The following is a 23,400-nucleotide window of genomic DNA, read 5'->3' as shown; positions in this document are numbered from 1 at the left end:
TACTGACCTGCTATCTGGGAAATGGCTCCATCTACTGGCCTGCTATCTGGACTAATGACTCCATCTACTGGCCTGCTATCTGGAGAAATGGCTCCATCTACTGGCCTGCTATCTGGACTAATGACTCCATCTACTGGCCTGCTATCTGGACTAATGACTCCATCTACTGGCCTGCTATCTGGACTAATGACTCCATCTACTGGCCTGCTATCTGGACTAATGACTCCATCTACTGACCTGCTATCTGGACTAATGGCTCCATCTACTGACCTGCTATCTGGACTAAGACTCCATCTACTGACCTGCTATCTGGACTAATGACTCCATCTACTGACCTGCTATCTGTACTAATGACTCCATCTACTGGCCTGCTATCTGGACTAATGACTCCATCTACTGGCCTGCTATGTGGACTAATGGCTCCATCTACTGACCTGCTATCTGGACTAATGACTCCATCTACTGACCTGCTATCTGGACTAATGGCTCCATCTACTGGCCTGTTATCTGGACTAATGACTCCATCTACTGGCCTGCTATCTGGACTAATGACTCCATCTACTGACCTGCTATCTGGACTAATGGCTCCATCTACTGACCTGCATACTGGACTAATGGCTCCATCTACTGACCTGCTATCTGTACTAATTACTCCATCTACTGACCTGCTATCTGGACTAATGACTCCATCTACTGGCCTGCTATCTGGACTAATGGCTCCATCTACTGACCTGCTATCTGGACTAATGACTCCATCTACTGACCTGCTATCTGTACTAATGACTCCATCTACTGACCTGCTATCTGGACTAATGGCTCCATCTACTGGCCTGCTATCTGGACTAATGACTCCATCTACTGGCCTGCTATGTGGACTAATTGCTCCATCTACTGACCTGCTGTTCCCCGGCTGCCGAAGACAAGGATGTCGATTAAGGCAGCCCCTCGCACTTCTCTGATTCAGATTGGTTAGGTTTAATGTTGAAGGCATTCAGTTGTACAATTGACTAGGTATCTTCCTTTACCTTGCTATGTGGACTAATGGCTCCATCTACTGGCCTTGGCATGTATCTGATATTTGTAACAAAATAGAGCATGATATTTGAAAGAATGAGAGGACATTTTTTATTGAAAACACTGAAAAACAATTTGGTTTGAAGATAGAAAGGCAACATGTTGTATTGCAGAAGATATATAGGTATAGGCTTTGCTACATAGTGCACTATAGCCACTTAGCCAGGTGACAATAAATGAACATAGACAAACTCAGAGCCATATACTGTGTACAGTAGATCTCTTCGTATGACTCTGGGTACTCTCATTAAACACCACACATGGTTCAGGAGTAAACCAGGAGACAACTCAAGCTGCAGTCGAACAGTATCCTGCCCTCTTTCTCTGTGCTGCATCGGTTCCGGAGAAGGTCCAGGATGCTTGCTCTAAGGTCAGGGGTCAGAGACTGGTGGAAGTGGTCCTGTTCTGTCATGAAGTCCAGCAGCAGCTCTCCCATCTCATCCCCATTAGTGAAGCAGTCTGTGATGTCCATGGTGTTCGGGATGAGGTGCTCGTCATACTTAAGCCCCAGCCGCTCCAGATGAACCTTGATGTCTCCAGCAGACAGGTAGTCAGAGATGGACTTGGTGCAGAGCTCTTTCCTGTGGGTGTTCCACAGGGTGTCCCAGCCGCTGCCAGCTGGAAATAGTATGATAGAGAACAGTGAAATAATGGAGGATATATTTTAATATTTATAACCATCTGTACAAACCCCAGGACATTTGTATACATCTGCAACCAATACTATAGGTGACTACCCTGCTAAAGAGTCTGTAGCCCATGTTACTGTATTGTATATTATACATTGTTACTGTACTGAAAATTATACATTATATGTTGCTGTACTGTATATTATACATTATATTACTGTACTGTATATACATTATACGTTACTGTATATTATACATTACAAGTTACTGTACTGCCTGTTATACATTAGATGTTACTGTATAATGAATTATATGTTACTGTACATTATACATTATATAATAATGCACTGTACATTATATATCACATGTTACTGTACATTATATATCACATGTTACTGTACATTATCAATTGTGTTACTGTACATTATACGCGTTATGTTAATGTGCTGTATATTATACATATGTTACAGTATATTATACATTATGTTACTGTATTGTATAGGGTACATTAAATGTTACTGTATATTATACATTATATGTTACTGTATATTATACATATGTTACATTATGTCATTGTACTGTATAGTGTGTATTATATGTTACTGTATGTTAAACATATGTTACTGTACTGTGTATTATACATTATGTTGCTGGTACTGTGTTATTATACATTATGTTACTGTACTGTATATTATACATTATGTTACTGTACTGTATATTATACATTATGTTACTGTACTGTATATTATACATTATGTTACTGTACTGTATATTTACATTATGTTACTGTACTGTATATTATACATTAGTTACTGTACTGTATATTATACATTATGTTACTGTACTGTATATTATACATTATGTTACTTACTGTATATTATACATATGTTACTTTACTGTGTATTATATATTGTTACTGTACTGTATATTATACATTATGTTACTGTACTGTATATTATACATTATGTTACTGTACTGTATATTATACATTATGTTACGTACTGTGTATTATATATTGTTACTGTACTGTGTATTATACATTATGTTACTGTACTGTGTATTATACATTATGTTACTGTACTGTATATTATACATTATGTTACTGTACTGTGTATTATACATTATGTTACTGTACTGTATATTATACATTATGTTACTGTACTGTGTATTATACATTGTTACTGTACTGTATATTATACATTATGTTACTGTACTGTATATTATACATTGTTACTGTACTGTATATTAATACATTATGTTACTGTACTGTTGTATATTATACATTATGTTACTGTAGCTGTATATTATACATTATGTTACTGTACTGTGTATTATACATTATGTTACTGTACTGTGTATTATACATTGTTACTGAATATTATACAATATACAGTGGATCCGCAAAGTATAGACCCCTTGACTTTTTCCACATTTTGTTAAGTTAAGTTATTAGATAATCGTTTATTTCCCTTTTTCCTTACACATCTTTGCAAATCTATAAAAAAAAGTACTGACCCTTTAGTCAGTACTTTGTTGAAGTACCTTTGGCAGCAATTACATCCTCGAGTCTTCTTGAGTCGTATTCATTATTTGTATTTTTATTTTACCTTTATTTAACTAGGCAAGTCAGTTAAGAACAAATTCTTATATTCAATGACAGCTAGGAACAGTTAACTGCCATGTTCAGGGGCAGAACGACAGATTTGTACCTTGTCAGCTCGGGGATTCAATCTTGCAACCTTTCGGTWACTAGTCCAACACTCTAACCACTAGGCTAGCTGCCGCCCCATATATATGTTATAATAATATATATGTTACTCATTATACATGATATGTTGCTGTACTGTATAGAATATGTTACTGTACTGTAAATTTGGAATTATATGTTATTGTACTGTATATTATATTTGATATGTTACTGTACTGTAACTGTACTGTACTGTACAGATATGTTACTGTACTGTACTGATACTTGAAATGCATTCCAGGTGATTACCTCATGAAGCTGGTTGAGAGAATGCCAAGAGTGTGCAAAGCTGTCATCAAGGCAAAGGGTGGCTACTTCGAAGAATCTCAATTATAAAATATATTTTGATTTGTTTAACACTTTTATGGTTAGTACATGATTCCATATGTGTTATTTCATAGTTTTGATGGCTTCTCTATTATTTTACAATGTAGAAAATAGTAAAAATTAAGAAAAACCCTGGAATGAGTAGGTGTGTTCAAACTTTTGACTGGTACTGTATATTATACATTATATGTTACTGTATAACATACATTATATCTTACTGTACATTATACATGTTAATGTCTACTATACATTATATGTTACTGTACTGTATAATATATATATTATATGTTACTGTACTGTATATTATATGCTACTATACTGTGTATTATACGTTACTGCACTGTATAATATATATATATATATTATATGCTACTATACTATGTATTATACATGATATATTACTGTATATTATACATGATATGTTACCATACTTTATATTATACATTATATGTTACTGTATATTATACAGTGTGTTACTGAACTGGTATACTAACCTGCTTCATGAACTATGAGCAGTTTGCTGTTTTCCTTCAGAAGATTGTGGAAGAACTTGATGGTTCCTGGGTAGTCATCTACGTAGTAGAGCATCTATGGGGTTGAATAGGGATGTATGTGAGGTTGAGGATGGAAGAGAAATACTGTTATCACTTAGACTAGCATGACCGAATACAAACAGTGTAGCTATTCTCTCCGCAAGGCAATCAAACAGGCTAAGTCCCAGTACAGAGACAAAATCGAGTCGCAATTCAACAGCTCAGACACAAGAGGTATGTGGCAGGGTCTACAGTCAATCACGGATTACAAAAAGAAAACCAGCCCCGTCGCGGACCAGGATGTCTTGCTCCCAGACAGGCTAAACAACTTTTTTGCCCGCTTTGAGGACAATACAGTGCCACTGACACGGCCCCCTACCAAAACCTGCGGGCTCTCCTTCACTGCAGCCGAGGTGAGTAAAACATTTAAACGTGTTAACCCTCGCAAGGCTGCAGGCCCAGACGGCATTCCCAGCCGCGTCCTCAGAGCATGCGCAGACCAGCTGGCTGGTGTGTTTACGGACATATTCAATCAATCCTTATCCCAGTCTGCTGTTCCCACATGCTTCAAGAGGGCCACCATTGTTCCTGTTCCCAAGAAAGCTAAGGTAACTGAGCTAAACGACTACCGCCCCGTAGCACTCACTTCCGTCATCATGAAGTGCTTTGAGAGACTAGTCAAGGACCATATCACCTCCACCCTACCGGACACCCTAGACCCACTCCAATTTGCTTACCGACCCAATAGGTCCACAGACGACGCAATCGCAACCACACTGCACACTGCCCTAACCCATCTGGACAAGAGGAATACCCATGTGAGAATGCTGTTCATCGATTACAGCTCAGCATTTAACACCATAGTACCCTCCAAACTCGTCATCAAGCTCGAGACCCTGGGTCTCGACCCCGCCCTGTGCAACTGGGTCCTGGACTTCCTGACGGGCCGCCCCCAGGTGGTGAGGGTAGGTAACAACATCTCCACCCCGCTGATCCTCAACACTGGGGCCCCACAAGGGTGCGTTCTGAGCCCTCTCCTGTACTCCCTGTTCACCCACGACTGCGTGGCCATGCACGCCTCCAACTCAATCATCAAGTTTGCGGATGACACTACAGTGGTAGGCTTGATTACCAACAACGATGAGACACGGAGGAGGTCAGAGACCTGACCGTGTGGTGCCAGGACAACAACTTCTCCCTCAATGTGATCAAGACAAAGGAGATGATCATAGACCACAGGAAAAGGAGGACCGAGCACGCCCCCATTCTCATCGACGGGGCTGTATTGGACTAAGCTGAGAGCTTCAAGTTCCTTGGCATCCACATCACCAACAAACTAACATGGTCCAAGCACACCAAGACAGTCATGAAGAGGGCATAGCGAAACCTATTCCGTCTCGGGAGACTGAAAAGATTTGGCATGGGTCCTCAGATCCTCAAAAGGTTTTACAGCTGCACCATCGAGAGCATCCTGACGGGTTGCATCACTGCCTGGTATGGCAACTGCTCGGCCTACGACCGCAAGGCGCTACAGAAGGGAGTGCGTACGGCCCTGTATATCACGGGGTCAAGCTTCATGCCATCCAGGACATACCCTGATGTGCTTTGAGGGCATTATGGTGTTGAACGCTGAGCTGTAGTCAATGAATAGCATTCTCACATAGATGTTCCTTTTGTCCAGGTGTGAAAAGGCAGTGTGGAGTGCAATAGAGATTGCATCATCTGTGGATCTGTTGGGGCGGTATGCAAATTGGAGTGGGTCCAGGGTCTCTGGGATAATGGTTGTGATGTGAGCAATGACCAGCCTTTCAAAGCACTTCATGGCTACAGACGTGAGTGCTACGGGTTGGTAGTCATTTAGGCAGGGTACCTTTGTGTTCTTGGGCACAGGGACTATGGTGGTCTGCTTGAAACATGTTGGTATTACAGACTCGGTCAGGGAGAGGTTAAAAATGTCAGTGAAGACACTTCCCAGTTGGTCAGCACATGCTCGGAGTACACGTCCTGGTAATCCGTCTGGCCCAGCGGCCTTGTGAATGTTGACCTGTTTAACTTGTTTGGGATAGGGGGCAGCATTTTCACGTTTGGATGAAAAGCGTGCCCAGAGTAAACTGCCTGCTACTCAGTCCCAGTTGCTAATATATGCATAATATTAGTAGATTTGGATAGAAAACACTCTGAAGTTTCTAAAACTGTTTGGATGATGTCTGAGTATAACAGAACTCATATGGCAGGCAAAAAACCTGTGAAAAATCCAACCACGAAGTGGGAAATCTGAGGTTTGTAGTTTTTCAACTCTTGGCCTATCGAATACACAGTGTCAATGGGGTCATATTGCACTTTCTAAGGCTTCCACTAGATGTCAACAGTCTTTAGAACCTTGTTTGATACTTCTACTGTGAAGTGGTGGCGAATGAGAGGGGATTGAGTAAGGTCTCTCCCAGAGTGCCACGAGCTGACCATGCGCGTTCATTTGAGAGTTAGCTTGAGTTCTATTGCATTTCTGAAGACAAAGGAATTCTCCGGTTGGAACATTATTGAAGATTTATGTTAAAAACCTCCTAAAGATTGATTCTATTCTTCGTTTGACATGTTTCTACGGAATGTAACGGAACTTTTTGGCTTTTCGTCTGCTCCTAGTGATCGCGCCTCATATTTTGAATACTGGGCTAAACGCYCTAACAAAAAGGAGGTGTTTGGACATAAATTAGGAACTTTATCAAACAGTGCATTCTGATGAAGATCATCAAAGGTAAGTGAATATTTATAATGTTATTCTGACTTCTGTTGACTTCAAAACATGGCGGATATCTTTATGGCTTATTTGGGCTCTGAGCACTGTACTCAGATTATAGCATGGTGTGCTTTTTCCGTAAAGTTTTTTTGAAATCTGACACAGCGGTTGCATTAAGGAGAAGTATATCTTTAATTCTGTGAATAACACTTGTATTTTTTATCAATGTTTATTATGAGTATTTCTGTAAATTGATGTGGCTCTGTGCAAATTCACGGGATGTTTTGGAGGCAAAGCCAAATGTAAACTGAGGTTTTTGGATATAAATATGAACTTGATCGAACAAAACATACATGTATTGTGTAACATGTTGTCCCGGGAGTGTCACCTGATGAAGAATATCAAAGGTTAGTGATTCATTTTATCTCTATTTCTGCTTTTTGTGACTCCTCTCTTTGGTTGGAAAATCGCTGCATGCTTTCTGTGACTAGTTGCTGACCTAACATAATGATATGTTCTGCTTTTGCCGAAAAAGCCTTTTTGAAATCGGACACTGTAGTTGTATTAACGAGAAAATGGTGTCTAATACTTGTATGTTTGAGAAATTTGAATTATGAGATTTCTGTTGATTGAATTTTGCGCCCTGCAATTTCATTGGCTGTTGGCGAGGGGGTTCCGCTAGACAGGTTACTGTCTAGGTTTTACTCACATCGGCTGCGGAGAGTGTGATCACACAGTCGTCCAGAACAGCTGATGCTCTCATGCATGTTTCAGTGTTACTTGCCTCGAAGCGAGCATAGAAGTTATTTAGCTCGTCTGGTAGGCTTGTGTCACTGGGCAGCTCGCGGCTGTGCTTCCCTTTGTAGTCTGTAATAGTTTGCAAGCCCTGCCACATCTGACGAGCGTCGAAGCTGGTGTAGTATGATTAGATCTTAGTCCTGTATTGATGCTTTGCCTGTTTGATGGTTCATCGGAGGGCATAGCGGGATTTCTTATAAGCTTCCGGGTTAGAGTCCCGCTCCTTGAAAGGGGAAGCTCTACCCTTCAGCTCAGTGCGAATGTTGCCTGTAATCCAATCCTGTGGGGACGACGGCATCAATGCACTTATTGATAAAGCCAATGACTGATGTGTTGTACTCCTCAATGCCATCGGAAGAATCCCAGAATATATTCCAGTCTGTGCTAGCAAAACAGTCCTGTAGCTTAGCATCTGCTTCATCTGACCACTTTTTTAATGACCGAGTCACTGGTGCTTCCTGCTTTAATCGTTGCTTGTAAGCAGGAATAAGGAGGATAGAATTATGGTCAGATTTGCCAAATGGAGGGCGAGGCAGAGCTTTGAAAGCGTCTCTGTGTGTGGAGTAAAAGTGGTCTAGAGTTTTTTTCCCCCTCTGGTTGCACTTTTAACATGCTGATAGAAATTATGTAAAACTGATTTAAGTTTCCCTCCATTAAAGTCCCCGGCCACTAGGAGCTCCACCTCTGGATGAGCGTTTTCCTGTTTGCTTATGGCGGTATACAGCTCATTGAGTGCGGTCTTAGTGCCAGCATCGGTCTGTGGTGGTATGTAGACAGCTACGAAAAATACAGATGAAAACTCTCTTGGTAGATAGTGTGGTCTACAGTTTATCTTGAGATATTCTTCCTCAGGGGAGCAAAACCTCGAGACTTCCTTAGATATTGTGCACCAGCTGTTGTTTACAAATATACATAGGCCGCCGCCCCGTGTCTTACCAGAGGCTGCCAATAGAGTGTCTAACCCGCCAGCAGTATGTTGTTAATGTCGTCGTTCAGTCACAACTCGGGGAAACATAAGATATTACAGTTTTGAATGTCTAATTGGTAGGATATATATTACACCATGAGATGTTAATCATGAAACATACAACCCCCGGCCTTCTTCTTTCCGGAGAGATGTTTATTCCTGTCAGCGCTACGCACAAAGAATCCAGGTGGCTGTACCGACTCCAACGTCATATCCCGAGAAAGCCATGTTTCCGTGAAACAGAGTATGTTACAATCTCTGATGTCTCTCTAGAAAGAAACTCTTGCCCTAATTTCGTCGACCTTGTTAACTAGAGACTGGACATTAGCGAGTAATATACTCAGAAGCGGTGGGTGGTGTGTGCGCTTCCGAAGTCTGACCAGAAGACCGCTCCGTCTACCTCTTCTCTGGCAGCGTTGTTTTGGCTCAGCCTCTGGAATCAGTTCAAATGCCCTGGGTAGTTCGGACAAAGGATCCTCTTCGGGAAAGTCGTATTTCTGGTTGTAGTGCTGGTAAGTTGACGCCGCTCTGATATCTAATAGTTCTTCCCGGCTGTATGCAATAGCACTTAAGATTTTCTGGGCTAGCAATGTAAGAAATAATACACAAAAAAACAAAATACTAAGGACTAGAAGCAAGGCAGCCCTCTGTCGGCGCCATTGTTGACTGGTTAAGATCACTGGGGTATTTCCACAGCAACTTCAAGCCTTTCACCTGAATCATGTGTATTAACTAAAGCCGTTTACCTGAATCATGTGAATATAGTCAAGCCGTTTACCTGAATCATGTGAATATAGTCAAGCCGTTTACCTGAATCATGTGAATATAGTCAATGCCTTTTACCTGAATCATGTGTATATAGTCAAGCTTTTACCTGAATCATGTGTATATCAAGCCTTTCACCTGAATCATGTGTATTAACTAAAGCCGTTTACATGAATCATGTGAATATAGTCAAGCCTTTTACCTGAATCATTTGAATATAGTCAAGCCTTTTACCTGAATCATTGAATATAGTCAAGCCTTTTACCTGAATCATGTGAATATAGTCAAGCCTTTTACCTGAATCATGTGAATATAGTCAAGCCTTTTACCTGAATCATGTGAATGAAGTCAAATCTTTTGATCTCTCTTTTGTTTTTGACCTGTTTCTCATATTCTCCACACGTCATGGCGTGCCAAGAGAATGGGATCTTCTGAAGGCTGGGAGTCTTTTTCACTAACGCTACAAAACAGTTACAAGACAAACAGGCAAAACATCTAGTGAGAGTATTTGATCAAAGTCATGATGATCAAATACACAGACTCTGTATGGTATCACAATAACTCCTGGAACAGATGACAATGCAGACGTGAATCTGTAGCTCTTTGACCTGTAGCTCTTTGAGAATCAGGTCTCCCTTACAAAAGAGACACCAATCTCAATGTGACGTCCCTGTATAAATAAATGTGAAATAAATCAGTACCTTTGAAATTGTCAGTGAGTTGGATGCTGGGTTCCACTATGTCTGCAGTAAGAGGGGTGGCTGGCAGTTTAGACTGTAGAATAGACAGGATGTGGGCATCCATCTCCCCTGAAATACCATAATACTTTAACTAGAACACCATAGCATTATAACCATGAAGCCATAATCAGTCCACCGCAGGACACGATCGTAGAACGTGCTGCAAAATCAACAATTCCCTGCATATTATGTGAGGGCTTGCACATTTGACCAATCACTGCTCTATTACCACAAAACTGTCAAATCACAGCAATATTACCATATAAAACTGGAGGGACTGTATAATTCTATACTAGTATTACTAGGACTATATAGACTGTCACTGTAGTGGTATAAATCTGGAGAAACAGTTGAGTATTAATAGATGAGGGCAACTCAGATTAATTTACGTACCGCCACCACTTCCAACACCTAGAACATCCATTTTGGATTTCCCCTCTCCAATTCTACAGAAATCAAAAGACAACATTTTACTGTAAATATATCCCAGATGATCTTTAGTAATGTACTAACCAAACTAGATGAGTTATAAATCATTACCTGGTGAACTCTCCAGGGAGAACCTTGTCAACATACTCAAGGATGGCTTTGTGTTCCTCCGAGTGTTTCAAGTAAAACTGGAACCCCTGAACATAACGGCCCTCGTACCCCGCTGGCTTCACAGTGTTCATGGCTGCAGCCTGTTGATGTAAAGACCAACTGACATTAACATTAGTATGCAGTTAGCATCATCATAGAATACTGTTATTTTAAGTTCTACATCTATATGTCACAATTCAACATATTTCATATAAATCATCAAGATCAATCAGTTGAGAAAGTACCGTGAGAAGCATTGATTACCTTGCTGTAGTGTACAGAGAAATGAGAAGCCTCTCCTGAGTAGACCTGAAAGCCCTCCCTCGCTCCCTCTGGCAGGGTGGACTCTGTCCCCAATAATATAACTAGACAGACTGTCTGTATGCACAGTACTGGTCTGTTCATAGTCCATGCAGCTGTGCTGTCACATTCCATTCCCATCCAGTCTATGAYTCAAATATCCATGGATCCATTTCCAGAACCAAATCAAAGTGCCCGAAGCACAACCTCTCTCAAAGTTAATCCATCTTTCAACCACATCTACATTCATTATTTCTTTCTTTTTCCAACAAACAGTCATTTCACACACTGAAAGGCTATGTTAAGCATCTTGAAGGACACAAGGAATGGATTGAGAACAAATGCATTGCCTTATTTTAGCTGACATGTTATACTATACATAAACTATACTTTACAGTGGCAAGTCTCTCAGCTCTATTCAACCTGTATTGCTGAAGCGCTACAGATGGCGTGATAGAAATGAAAAGGTCATTTCAGATTGAACCAATATATGCAGCATTCACCGTGAATGTAGTCTCTGCTAATGTGGGGACATTGCCTTTACATTTCAATCACGCTGTAACCCTGAATGCTGCTGCTACTCTCTGTTCATCATATATGCATAGTCACTTTAACAATATCTACATGTACATACTACCTCAATCAGCCTGACTAACCGGTGTCTGTATGTGGCCTCGCTACTGTATATAGCCTGTCTTTTTACTGTTGTTTTATTTCTTTACCTACCTATTGTTCACCAAATACCTTTTTTTGCACTATTGGTTAGAGACTGTAAGTAAGCATTTCACTGTAAGGTCTACACCTGTTGTATTCAGCGCACGTGACAAATAAACTTTGATTTGACTTATGCAATACGTATTGAATAGAGCCCATACTCCCCTACTGTACTCCTCTGCCTTTGGCTGGCATCCAAACATGCTTCCTATTGGATGGACCCAGACTGTTTCAAGGAACCCACACATTAGTAAACAACCAAAGGGCATCCTTAGTCCCCATTATCAATTCACTCTCTTTTCACAGCGCTCTGTGAACCTCTTTCCCCCATAGAGGCTAATCCAGCACTGCTAACAGCTAACTAAGGAATAGCTGTGTATTAATGTGAGCAGTGCATTGTGCTGACAGACTACGAACACACAGATCTCTTAGGATTTACATGTTGCTCTTCAAATAGGAGACATCTGAACATTGTATCTAGACAATAGATATCTACGTTTTAAACATGGAAGGATAAAAGAGCTGCCTGTACAGTGTTATATAAGCATGACTTGATACCTGTGACCTGTGGCCCAGATAGAACTGGTAGACTAATGCAGAGGTTTTCCTGAGTATAAAATTCATTAAAGACTACTAATCATCTTTATTAATTACAGTGCAGGTATATTATGTACATAAATACATATACTGAACAAAAATATAAACGCAACATTCAACAATTTCAATGATTTTACTGAGTTACAGTTCATATAAGGAAATCACTGACATTAATTAATTATAACTTAATCTATGGACTTCACATGACTGGGAATATAGATATGCATGTGTTGGTCATAGATACCTTGTAAAAAAGGTAGGGGCGTGGATTAGAAAACATGCATGTACATGCATAAACAGGGCATGGGTTAGATATACTTACAATATGTCACCTATTCAACAGCACTGCCCCAAAGACTCCAACCACAGCTGACGTGTTACAGCACTGCCCCAGAGACTCCAACCACAGCTGACGTGTTTCAGCACTGCCCAGAGACTCCAACCACAGCTGACATGTTACAGCACTGCTCCAGAGACTCCAACCACAGCTGACGTGTTACAGCACTGCCCCAGAGACTCCAACCACAGCTGACGTGTTTCAGCACTGCCCCAGAGACTCCAACCACAGCTGACGTGTTTCAGCACTGCCCAGAGACTCCAACCACAGCTACGTGTTTCAGCACCTCCCCACAGACGGCCCAACAGCAGCTGTAACTGTCTGCACTCTGCCACTGCCCAGAGACTCCAACCACAGGCTGACGTGTTTCAGCACTGCCCCAGAGACTCCAACCACAGCTGACGTGTTACAGCACTGCCCCAGAGACTCCAACCCCAGACTGGACGTGTCACCGCACTGCCCCAGAGACTACACCACAGCTGACGTGTTACAGCACTGCCCCAGAGACTCCAACCACAGCTGACATGTTACAGCACTGCCCAGAGACTCCAAACACAGCTGACATGTTACAGCACTGCCCCAGAGACTCCAACCACAGCTGACATGTTACAGCACTGCCCCAGAGACTCCAACCACAGCTGACTGTTTCAGCACTGCCCAGAGACTCCAACCACAGCTGACGTGTTACAGCACTGCCCCAGAGACTCCAACCACAGCTGACGTGTTACAGCACTGCCCCAGAGACTCCAACCACAGCTGACGTGTTACAGCACTGCCCAGAGACTCCAACCACAGCTGACGTGTTACAGCACTGCCCCAGAGACTCCAACCACACCTGACGTGTTACAGCACTGCCCCAGAGACTCCAACCACAGCTGACGTGTTACAGCACTGCCCCAGAGACTCCACCACAGCTGACGTGTTACAGCACTGCCCCAGAGACTCCAACCACAGCTGACATGTTACAGCACTGCCCAGAGACTCCAACCACAGCTGACGTGTTTCAGCACTGCCCAGAGACTCCAACCCACGCTGACGTGTTCAGCACTGCCCAGAGACTCCAACCACAGCTGACATGTTACAGCACTGCCCAGAGACTCCAACCACAGCTGACGTGTTACAGCACTGCCCAGAGAACTCCAACCACAGCTGACGTGTTTCAGCACTGCCCCAGAGACTCCAACCACAGCTGACATGTTACAGCACTGCCCAGAGACTCCCAGAAGACTCCAACCAACCACAGCTGACGTGTTTCAGCACTGCCCCAGAGACTCCAACCACAGCTGACGTGTTCAGCACTGCCCCAGAGACTCCAACCACAGCTGACGTGTTTCAGCACTGCCCCAGAGACTCCAACCAAGCTGACGTGTTACAGCACTGCCCCAGAGACTCCAACCACAGCTGACGTGTTACAGCACTGCCCAGAGACTCAACCACAGCTGACATGTTACAGCACTGCCCAGAGACTCCAACCACAGCTGACATGTTACAGCACTGCCCAGAGACTCCAACCACAGCTGACATGTTTACAGCACTGCCCCAGAGACTCCAACCACACAGCTGACATGTTACAGCACTGCCCCAGAGACTCCAACCACACGCTGACATGTTACAGCACTGCCCAGAGACTCCAACCACAGCTGACAATTTCAGCACTGCCCAGAGACTCCAAACACGGCTGAAATGTTAAACTTTATTTGTCACATGCGCCGAATACAACCTTACTGGTAAATGCTTACTTACAAGCCCTTAACCAACAATGCAGTTCAAGAAAAGAGTTTAAAAAATATTTACATAATAAACTAAAGTATTTTTTTAAATTAAAAGTAACAATAAAATAACAATAACGAACGAGACTATATACAGGGGGTACCCAGTACCGAGTAAATGTGCGAGGTAGAGGTTAGTCGAGGTAATTTGTACATGTAGGTCGGGGTAATATGCATAGTTATAAACAGCGAGTAGCAGCAGTGTAAAAAACAAAGGGGAGAGGGTGTCAATGTAAATAGTCTAGTGGCCAGATGATTAATTGTTCAGCAGTCTTATGGCTTGGGGGTACAAGCTGTTAAGGAGCCTTTTGGTGCTGGACTTGGCACTCCGGTACCGCTTGCCGTGAGATAGCAGAGTGAACAGTCTATGACTTTGGTGACTGGAGGACTGACAAATTTTTTGCCTGCCTCTGACACCGCCTAGTATATTGTCATGGTTCCATCTGTCTCCCAGAGGGCAACAGAGACCATCCTAGAGACATTAACGACACTCAGGTGTGTCAAATTTACTCATGATTTCCCTGTTAAAAGAGGTGTTTCTGTTGTCCTCTGCAGAAGCTTGAATTGGTCCTGTGTGCTCAGTTGGTAGAGCATGGCGCTTGCAACGCCAGGGTTGTGGGTTCATTCCCCACCGGACCAGGATGAATATGTATGAACTTTCCAATTTGTAAGTGCTCTGGATAAGAGCGTCTGCTAAATGACTTAAATGTAAATGTAATTGTTTACTGTGTTTGTTGTTTTCAAGTGTACTGTGATCCTGCAACTACCGTTTCACAGTAAAGTACAATGCTCAAAAATAAAGGGAACACTTAAACAACACAATGTAACTCCAAGTCAATCACACTTCTGTGAAATCAAACTGTCCACTAGGAAGCAACACTGATTGACAAAAATTTCACATGCTGTTGTGCAAATGGAATAGACAACAGAGTGGAAATTATAGGCAATTAGCAAGACACCCCAATAAAGGGATGGTTCTGCAGGTGGTGGCCACAAACCACTTCTCAGTTCCTATGCTTCCTGGCTGATGTTTTGTTCACTTTTGAATGCTGGCGGTGCTTTCACTCTAGTGGTAGCATGAGACGGAGCCTACAACCCACACAAGTGGCTCAGGTAGTGCAGCTCATCCAGGATGGCACATCAATGCGAGCTGTGGCAAGAAGGTTTGCTGTGTCTGTCAGCGTAGTATCCAGAGCATTGAGGCGCTACCAGGAGACAGGCCAGTACATCAGGAGATGTGGAGGCCGTAGGAGGGCAACAACCCAGCAGCTGACCGCTACCTCCGCCTTTGTGCAAGGAGGAGCAGGAGAGCACTGCCAGAGCCCTGCAAAATGACCTCCAGCAGGCCACAAATGTGCATGTGTCTGCTCAAACGGTCAGAAACAGACTCCATGAGGGTGGTATGAGGGCCCGACGTCCACAGGTGGGGTTGTGCTTCAGCCCAACACCGTGCAGGACGTTTGGCATTTGCCAGAGAACACCAAGAATTGGCAAATTCGCCACTGGCGCCCTGTCTCTTCACAGATTAAAGCAGGTTCACACTGAGCACATGTGTGACAGACGTGAAGAGTCTGCGCCGTGGAGAACGTTCTGCTGCCTGCAACATCCTCCAGCATGACCGTTTGGCGGTGGGTCAGTCATGGTGTGGGGTGCATTTCTTTGGGGGCCGCACAGCCCTCCATGTGCTCGCCAGAGGTAGCCTGACTGCCATTAGGTTACCGAGATTGAGATCCTCAGACCCCTTGTGAGACCATATGCTGGTGCGGTTGGCCCTGGTTTCCTCCTAATGCAAGACAATGTTAGACTTCATGTGCCTGGAGTGTGTCAGCAGTTCCTGCAAGAGGAAGGCATTGATGCTATGGACTGGCCCGCCCGTTCCCCAGACCTGAATCCAATTCAGCACATCTGGGACATCATGTCTCGCTCCATCCACCAACGCCACGTTGCACCACAGACTGTCCAGGAGTCCACCTCATCAGGAGCATGCCCAGGCGTTGTAGGGAGGTCATACAGGCACGTGGAGGCCACACACACTACTGAGCCTCATTTTGACTTGTTTTAAGGACATTACATCAAAGTTGGATCAGCCTGTAGTGTGGTTTTCCACTTTAAATTTTGAGTGTGACTCCAAATCCAGACCTCCATGGGTTGATACATTTGATTTCCATTGATCATTTTTGTGTGATTTTGTTGTCAGCACATTCAACTATGTAAAGAAAAAAGTATTTAATAAGAATATTTCATTCATTCAGATCTAGGATGTGTTATTTTAGTGTTCCCTTAATTTTTTTGAGCAGTGTATTATCCTTATCCTTAACCACTGATTCCTTGTCTGGTCTCTTCTCTGCACCTGGGTCCAACCTCACCACGTCACATATATAGGTCCTGGATTGCAGGAAGCTTGGCCCAAGTGATGCACTACCCTCTGCTGAGAAGTTAAAATACCAGGTGGTGATGCAGCGGTCAGGGTGCTCTCGATGGTGCAGTTGTAGAACTTTTTGAGGAGTACACGCCTTAGTAATCCATCTGGCCCCGCGGCCTTGTGAATGTTGACCTGTTTAAAGGTCTTGCTCTAATCGGTTACAGAGAGAGTGATAACAGTCGTCCGAAACAGCTGGTGCTCTCATGCATGCTTCAGTGTTGCTTGCTACGAAGTGAGCATAAAAGGCATTTAGCTCATCTGGTAGGCTTGAGTCACTGGGCAGCTCACGGCTGGGTTTACCTTTGTAGTCTGTAATAGTTTGCAAGTCCGGCCACAACCAACGAGCGTCAGAGCCGGTGTAGTAGGATTCAATCTTAGTCCTGTATTGATGCTTTGCCTGTTTGATGGTTCATCGGAGGGCATTGCGGGATTTCTTACAAGCTTCCGGATTAATGTCCCGCTCCTTATATAGCGGCAGCTCTAGCCTTTAGCTCGGTAATCCATGGCTTATGGTTGGGATATGTACGTACAGTCGCTGTTGGGACGACATCGTTGATGCACTTATTGATGAAGCCGGTGACTGATGTGGTATACTCCTCAATGCCATCGGATGAATCCCGGGAACATATTCCAGTTTGTGCTAGCAAAACAGTCCTGTAGCGTAGCATCCGCATCATCTGACAGCTTTCATATTGAGCGAGTCACTGGTACTTCCTGGTTTAGTTTTTGCTTGTAAGCTGGAATAAGGAGGATAGAATTTTGGTCAGATTTAACAAATGGAGGGTGAGGGAGAGCTTTGTATGAGTCTCTCTGTGTGGAGTAAAGGTGGTCTAGAGTTTTTTCCCCCTTGGGTTGCACATGTGACATGCTGGTAGAAATGAGGTAATACAGATTTAAGTTAACCTGTATTAAAGTCTCCAGCTACTAGGACCGCCTCTTCTGGATGAACATTTTGTTTGCTTATGGCCTTATACAGCTTGTTGAGTGCAGTCTTAGTGCCAGCATCGGTTTGTGGTGGCAAATAGACGGCTTGGTAGATAGTATGTAGTCTAGATACATAAACTGTAGACTATCATGAAGTACTTTACCTCAGGTGAGAAATACKTTGAGACCTCTTTAATATTAGACATCGCGCACCAGCTGTTATTGACAAATAGACACACACCACCACCCCTCATCTTACCCGACGTAGCTGTTCTGTCCTGCTGATGCACGGAAAATCCAGCTAACTGTATTRGTGTCGTTGTTCAGCCACAAAGTTTGATTTGACTCGGTGAAACATAAGATATTACAGTTTTAATGTTCCGTTGGTAGGATAGTCTCAAGTGGAGATAATCCAGTTCATTTTCCAGTGATTTTACGTTGGCCAATAAAATGGATGGTAGAGGCGGGAGGGAAGCTAAAGTCATTCTGCTACCCAAGAATAGTAAAGCCCCCTTTTAATGGCTCAAATAGCCAACCAATCAGCCTGTTACAAACCCTTAATAAACTTCTGGAAAAAATGGTGTTTGACCAGATACAATGTTATTTTACAGTAAACAAATTGACAGACTTTCAGCACGCTTGTAGGTAAGGACACTCAACAAGCATAGCACTTACACAAACGACTGATGATTGGCTGAGAGAAATTGATGATAAAATGATTGTGAGGGCTGTCTTGTTAGACCAGTGCAGCTTTTGACATTATCGATCATAGTCTGCTGCTGGAAAAACGTATGTGTTATGGCTTTACACCCCCTGCTATGATGTTGAAAAAGAGTTACTTGTCTAACAGAACACAGAGGGTGTCCTTTAATGGAAGCCTCTCGAACATAATCCAGGTAGAATCAGGAATTCCCCAGGGTAGCTGTTTAGGCCCCTTGCATTTTTCAATCTTTACTAATGACATGCCACTGGCTTTGAGTAAGGCCAGTGTGTCTATGTATGCGGATGACTCAGCACTATACACGTCAGCTACTACAGTGACTGAAATGACTAACACTTAACAAAGAGCTGCAGTTAGTTTCGGAATGGGTAGCAAGGAATAAGTAAAGAATAAGTTAGTCCTAAATATTTCCAAAACTAAAAGCATTGTATGTGGAACAAATCATTCACTAAACCCTAAACCTCAACTACGTCTCGTAATGGATAATGTGGAAATTGAGCAAGTTGAGGTGACTAAACTGCTTGGAGTAGCCCTGGATTGTAAACTGTCATGGTCAAAACATATTGACACAACAGTAGCTAAGATGGGAAGAAGTCTGTCCGTAATAAAGTGCTGCTCTACCTTCTTAACAGCACTATCAACAAGGCAGGTCCTACAGGCTCTAGTTTTGTCACACCTGGACTACTGTTCAGTCGTGTGGTCAGGTGCCACAAAGATGGACTTAGGAAAATTGCAATTGGCTCAGAACAGGGCAGCACGGCTTGTATTTGTAAGAGGTATTGACATGTTGAATGCACCGAGCTGTCTGTTTAAACTACTAGCACACAGCTCAGACACCCATGCATACCCCACAAGACATGCCACCAGAGGTCTTTTCATAGTCCCCAAGTCCAGAACAGACTATGGGAGGCTCACATTACTACATAGAGCCATGACTACATGGAACTCTATTCCACATCAGGTAACTGATGCAAGCAGTAGAATCAGATTTTTAAAAAGGGCTTCCCGAGTGGCGCAGAAGTCTAAGGCACTGCATAACCCTAGAGACATCACTACAGACCCGGGTTCGATCCCGGGCTGTATCACAACCGGCCGTGATTGGGAATCCCATATGTCGGCGCACAATTGGCCCAGCGTCGTCCGGGTTAGGGGAGGGTTTGGCCGGGGGGCTTTACTTGGCTCATCGCGCTCTAGCGACTCCTTGTGGCAGGCCAGGCGCTTGTAGGCTGACTGTGGTAGTCAGTTGAACCGTGTTTCCTCTGACATATTGGTGCGGCTGGCTTTCAGATTAAGCGGGCGTCTGGAAGCGCAGTTTGGCGGGTCATGTTTCAGAGGACGCATGACTCGACCTTCGCCTCCCGAGCCCGTTGGGGTGTTTCAGCGATGAGACAAGATCAAAAATGGAAATAAATAAATATATATAGGAGGGTTTTGTCTCATCGCTGCAACTCCCCAACAGGCTCGGGAGTCAAAGGTCGAGTCATATATACTAAAAACAAAACAAAAATAGATAAAAATACCGTATGCACCAGCAGGGACTGTGAAGCAACACAAACATAGGCACAGACACATGCATACACGCACACACGATAACATATGCACTAGACTGTGTTATAGATGTGGAGTAGGGGCCTGAGGGCACACACTATGTGTGTTGTGAAATCAGTAATGAATGTATTGTAATGTTTTTTAAATTGTATAACTGCCTTAAGCATATAGAAGTACCTGTTTCTTTGATAACCACTCAACACAGAATAGCCGCATGTGCGCAGTGCCTCAAATCGTTTAGAGAAAATAGCCTTTCTATTTTATTCAGCTATGTTCAATTGTATTCTTCATACCATAAAAGTATATAACACGAGCAACCATACGTGATACATCAACATGTCGTCATATGTTAGAGTGCTGTGGAAAGCATTTCAGTGGACACAGAGCAAAACTGCAACATTATGGTATAATACTGTTATTGCATCAAATGGTTGTTTTTTGCAACAGAGTAAGCGGTGTTAGGATGGGCCTCTGGGAGATTTMGAAACGGACAGAAGATTTGCTATGTCCTTGGGTGATAAACCTAAAGAGAACACATTCCATAGCATGAGTTAATGTTTCTGTACTGGGGTACCAGGAGGTGATGGCTCCATTATGGAGTTGGGGGCCAGACACCGGTCTCTACACATTGAGATTTTTTTTTACAGCAGATACTGTGTTGAGTTTGAGGATACCCATCCAGCTCCCCTGTACCTTCTGACCGCAGATGAATGCTGCGTAAAGATGCTCAGTCTCGTCCTGTGTTATTGTGTCAAGATAATTCTTCGGGTATGCCAAACCTGTACATTGGAAACAACACACCATTCACATATTCAGTGTTTCAGAAAACTCTGTTGTATGTGGCTGGCAACACAATCAAATAATCGTGCATTGCAATAGCTCTAACACAGACTTCCACACTTGTTATTCTCAGATACTGAGAWTGATTTGAGTTGTTCAAATACATTCAGACCTAACAAATTCTCTAATGTCGAGGTGAGTCCATGTCTGGCTGTACCCAAACATAGTTATACGCAAAGGTTAATGTCCAGCACCTGTAATGCAACTTAAACAGAAACATAACAAAAAACAATTAAAGAAAAGACTCAAAGACCAAAAGATATCATCATATGGACAATGAGGTTAAAACCTTTGAGTAAAGAAATCATACCGGCTGTGATGACATCAGCTTTGTCAGTCCAAGACGTCTTGAACTTTGGAAGTAGCATTGCAGCAGCAATAAGCTGTGGATCCTCCATCATTTCTCCAAAGCGCTTTTGGAGACCGTTCAAAATGGCTCTGATAAATGGTAGGCATATTTGTCAAGATGCTTCCAGCCTTTTAAGTTTTGTTTTTAGTAAGAAGATCACTGGCAGCAGCCACCCCATATGCGTGTTGGTCTCAGACTGTAGAATGTTCAAAGCTGAGACCAAAGGCTTCATCACTTACTTTACAGTACTTATTCAAGAAGGACATTTCTGCCGGGCTCAGCCTGAAAGATAAGGTAAGGTAAATGTAAAACCTCTTAGAATTCTTACATGCTGACCAGACCGGACACGTCGCGTGCGCGAGCGTCGCAAAATACATTTTGAAATCCATGTTATTCAATTATTGCACCCACACTGCTCGTGCGCGCCAACGAGCGTCTGCGATGCCAAGGGCTAAAATAGAACTCCTTTTTATTTCTGACGCAGATCGCGCTGAAAGTCCTGACTCTCCCATCTCCTCATTGGTTTATAGAAGCAGGTAGCCACGTGCCATCTCCTCATTGGTTATACCCACGTGGGTGATTGAAAAACTAAATGTTTTGCCGGTTGTCGTGGTAAAAGTGTAGATGCCAATCACCTTATAAGTTCAAAGATGAAAAAGCCTGGAAGGAGGAGAGATGACTAGAAACGATTCAGTTGGCCGTTTTATGTGTGGATTAATTGTCGGAGTAGAGGACCGTGTGCATTTCAGGTAAAATAACAACTCAATGTTTATATCCCAGGACAAATTAGCTAGCAACAGCAAGCTAGCTAAATAGGACAAATTAGCTAGCAAGTGCAAGCTAACTAGCTCAATTGCCAAACATGTTTAATGCTTTAATGACCTGTCCCCAAATTAATGTCATTGGTTCAGAGTTTGTTTTGATATTTTAACCTGCATGTCGTGATTGCGTTTGGTGTAGGGGGACAAAATACATTGATGCGCGATAGCGCACGATAGCGCACGATGGCGCATGCGCGCAGCCGGTTTGTGTTCCGTGTAACATTTCATGGACTATAAATATTAGGAAAACATTACATTGATTCAAAGAATTGCTACTCACATTTTCACTTTTAATTCTTCACACACATTTCTTATGGCATCCTCCCCCTTCTCTTGTATGATACGTGTGCTCCTCTCTACCGCCAGGTAAGTTGAGTTCCAACGTGTTTGATTTGGACGGATCAACTGCAGTTTGCACTCATTCTCTACAACTTCAGCAGCTAAGGTTGACCGGCCCGTTTTATTCCACATGGTATTTGGCAAAAGACCACCTGGACAACCTTTTGTAGCTATCACTATTTGTTTCTGCCAACACAGAATCTGTTGTTGCAATGAGGTTCAGCAGGTGACATGCACACTGTCGATGCTGAGGGAGTTGATATTCTAGGCCGCTGTCATTTTCTAGGATGGAATATGTGTCTTGGTATTCAACCTGCTCTGCTGGCTCTTCAACATCTGAGTCTCGGTCTGCTGACTCGACTGCCTGGCTCTGCTCACCAAAAACATTGAATGCTTTGATGAAGTTTGATCCACTGTCTGTTGTGGTTCTTATCACTTTCCCCCTGATCCTGTATGCACAAAGGATGTCATCGAGGGCACCTGCAAGCACATAAAATGTGTGGGAACCTCTCAATCTCTTGCAAGCGAGTGCAGCAGAATGTCTGAGTTTCTTCATCTATCCAGTTGACCCCGATGTAACTCCTTTGATGTCCAACAATCAGTGGTGGCGGCAACATCATTTACCCTGCCAAGGTGTGCCATAACTGTCTTCTTCATGTGATTGGCAGCTTCATGTATTCTTGAARGAACAGTAGGTCTGCAGATTACTTTGCATTGAGGATGCAGGGTGGTTACCAACTCTTTAAAAGCTGGTTGTTCGACCACAGAGAATGGTTGTTGGCCCTCACAGATCAAATTAATGACAAGCTTGTCAACAGTTGCCTGT

General features: G+C 43.1%; 1 protein-coding gene across 2 annotated transcripts; it reads right to left on the bottom strand.

Annotated features, from left to right (window-relative positions):
• Nucleotides 1-1,101: 1,101 nt before the first annotated feature.
• LOC112074909 (histamine N-methyltransferase) lies at nucleotides 1,102-11,313 on the bottom strand. Of its 2 annotated transcripts, none has more exons than XM_024141986.1 (7): nucleotides 11,158-11,313; nucleotides 10,855-10,994; nucleotides 10,708-10,760; nucleotides 10,276-10,383; nucleotides 9,904-10,034; nucleotides 4,272-4,365; nucleotides 1,102-1,692 (listed from the first exon to the last, which is right to left on the bottom strand). In XM_024141986.1, the coding sequence occupies exons 1-7, from the start codon at nucleotides 11,296-11,298 to the stop codon at nucleotides 1,340-1,342; spliced, it is 1,020 nt and encodes a 339-aa protein (XP_023997754.1). In that variant the 5' UTR covers nucleotides 11,299-11,313; the 3' UTR covers nucleotides 1,102-1,339. The 2 variants fall into 2 exon arrangements, with proteins under 2 accessions (XP_023997754.1, XP_023997755.1); XM_024141987.2 differs by having other exon boundaries at nucleotides 11,139-11,165.
• Between the last annotated feature and the right edge of the window lie 12,087 nt (nucleotides 11,314-23,400).

Source organism: Salvelinus sp. IW2-2015, unplaced genomic scaffold (genome assembly GCF_002910315.2).
Source record: "Salvelinus sp. IW2-2015 unplaced genomic scaffold, ASM291031v2 Un_scaffold2874, whole genome shotgun sequence".
Lineage (NCBI taxonomy): Eukaryota > Metazoa > Chordata > Actinopteri > Salmoniformes > Salmonidae > Salvelinus > Salvelinus sp. IW2-2015.
The sequence above is the reverse complement of the archived record's forward strand: the minus strand, read 5'-3'. Positions and strand labels throughout refer to the sequence as shown.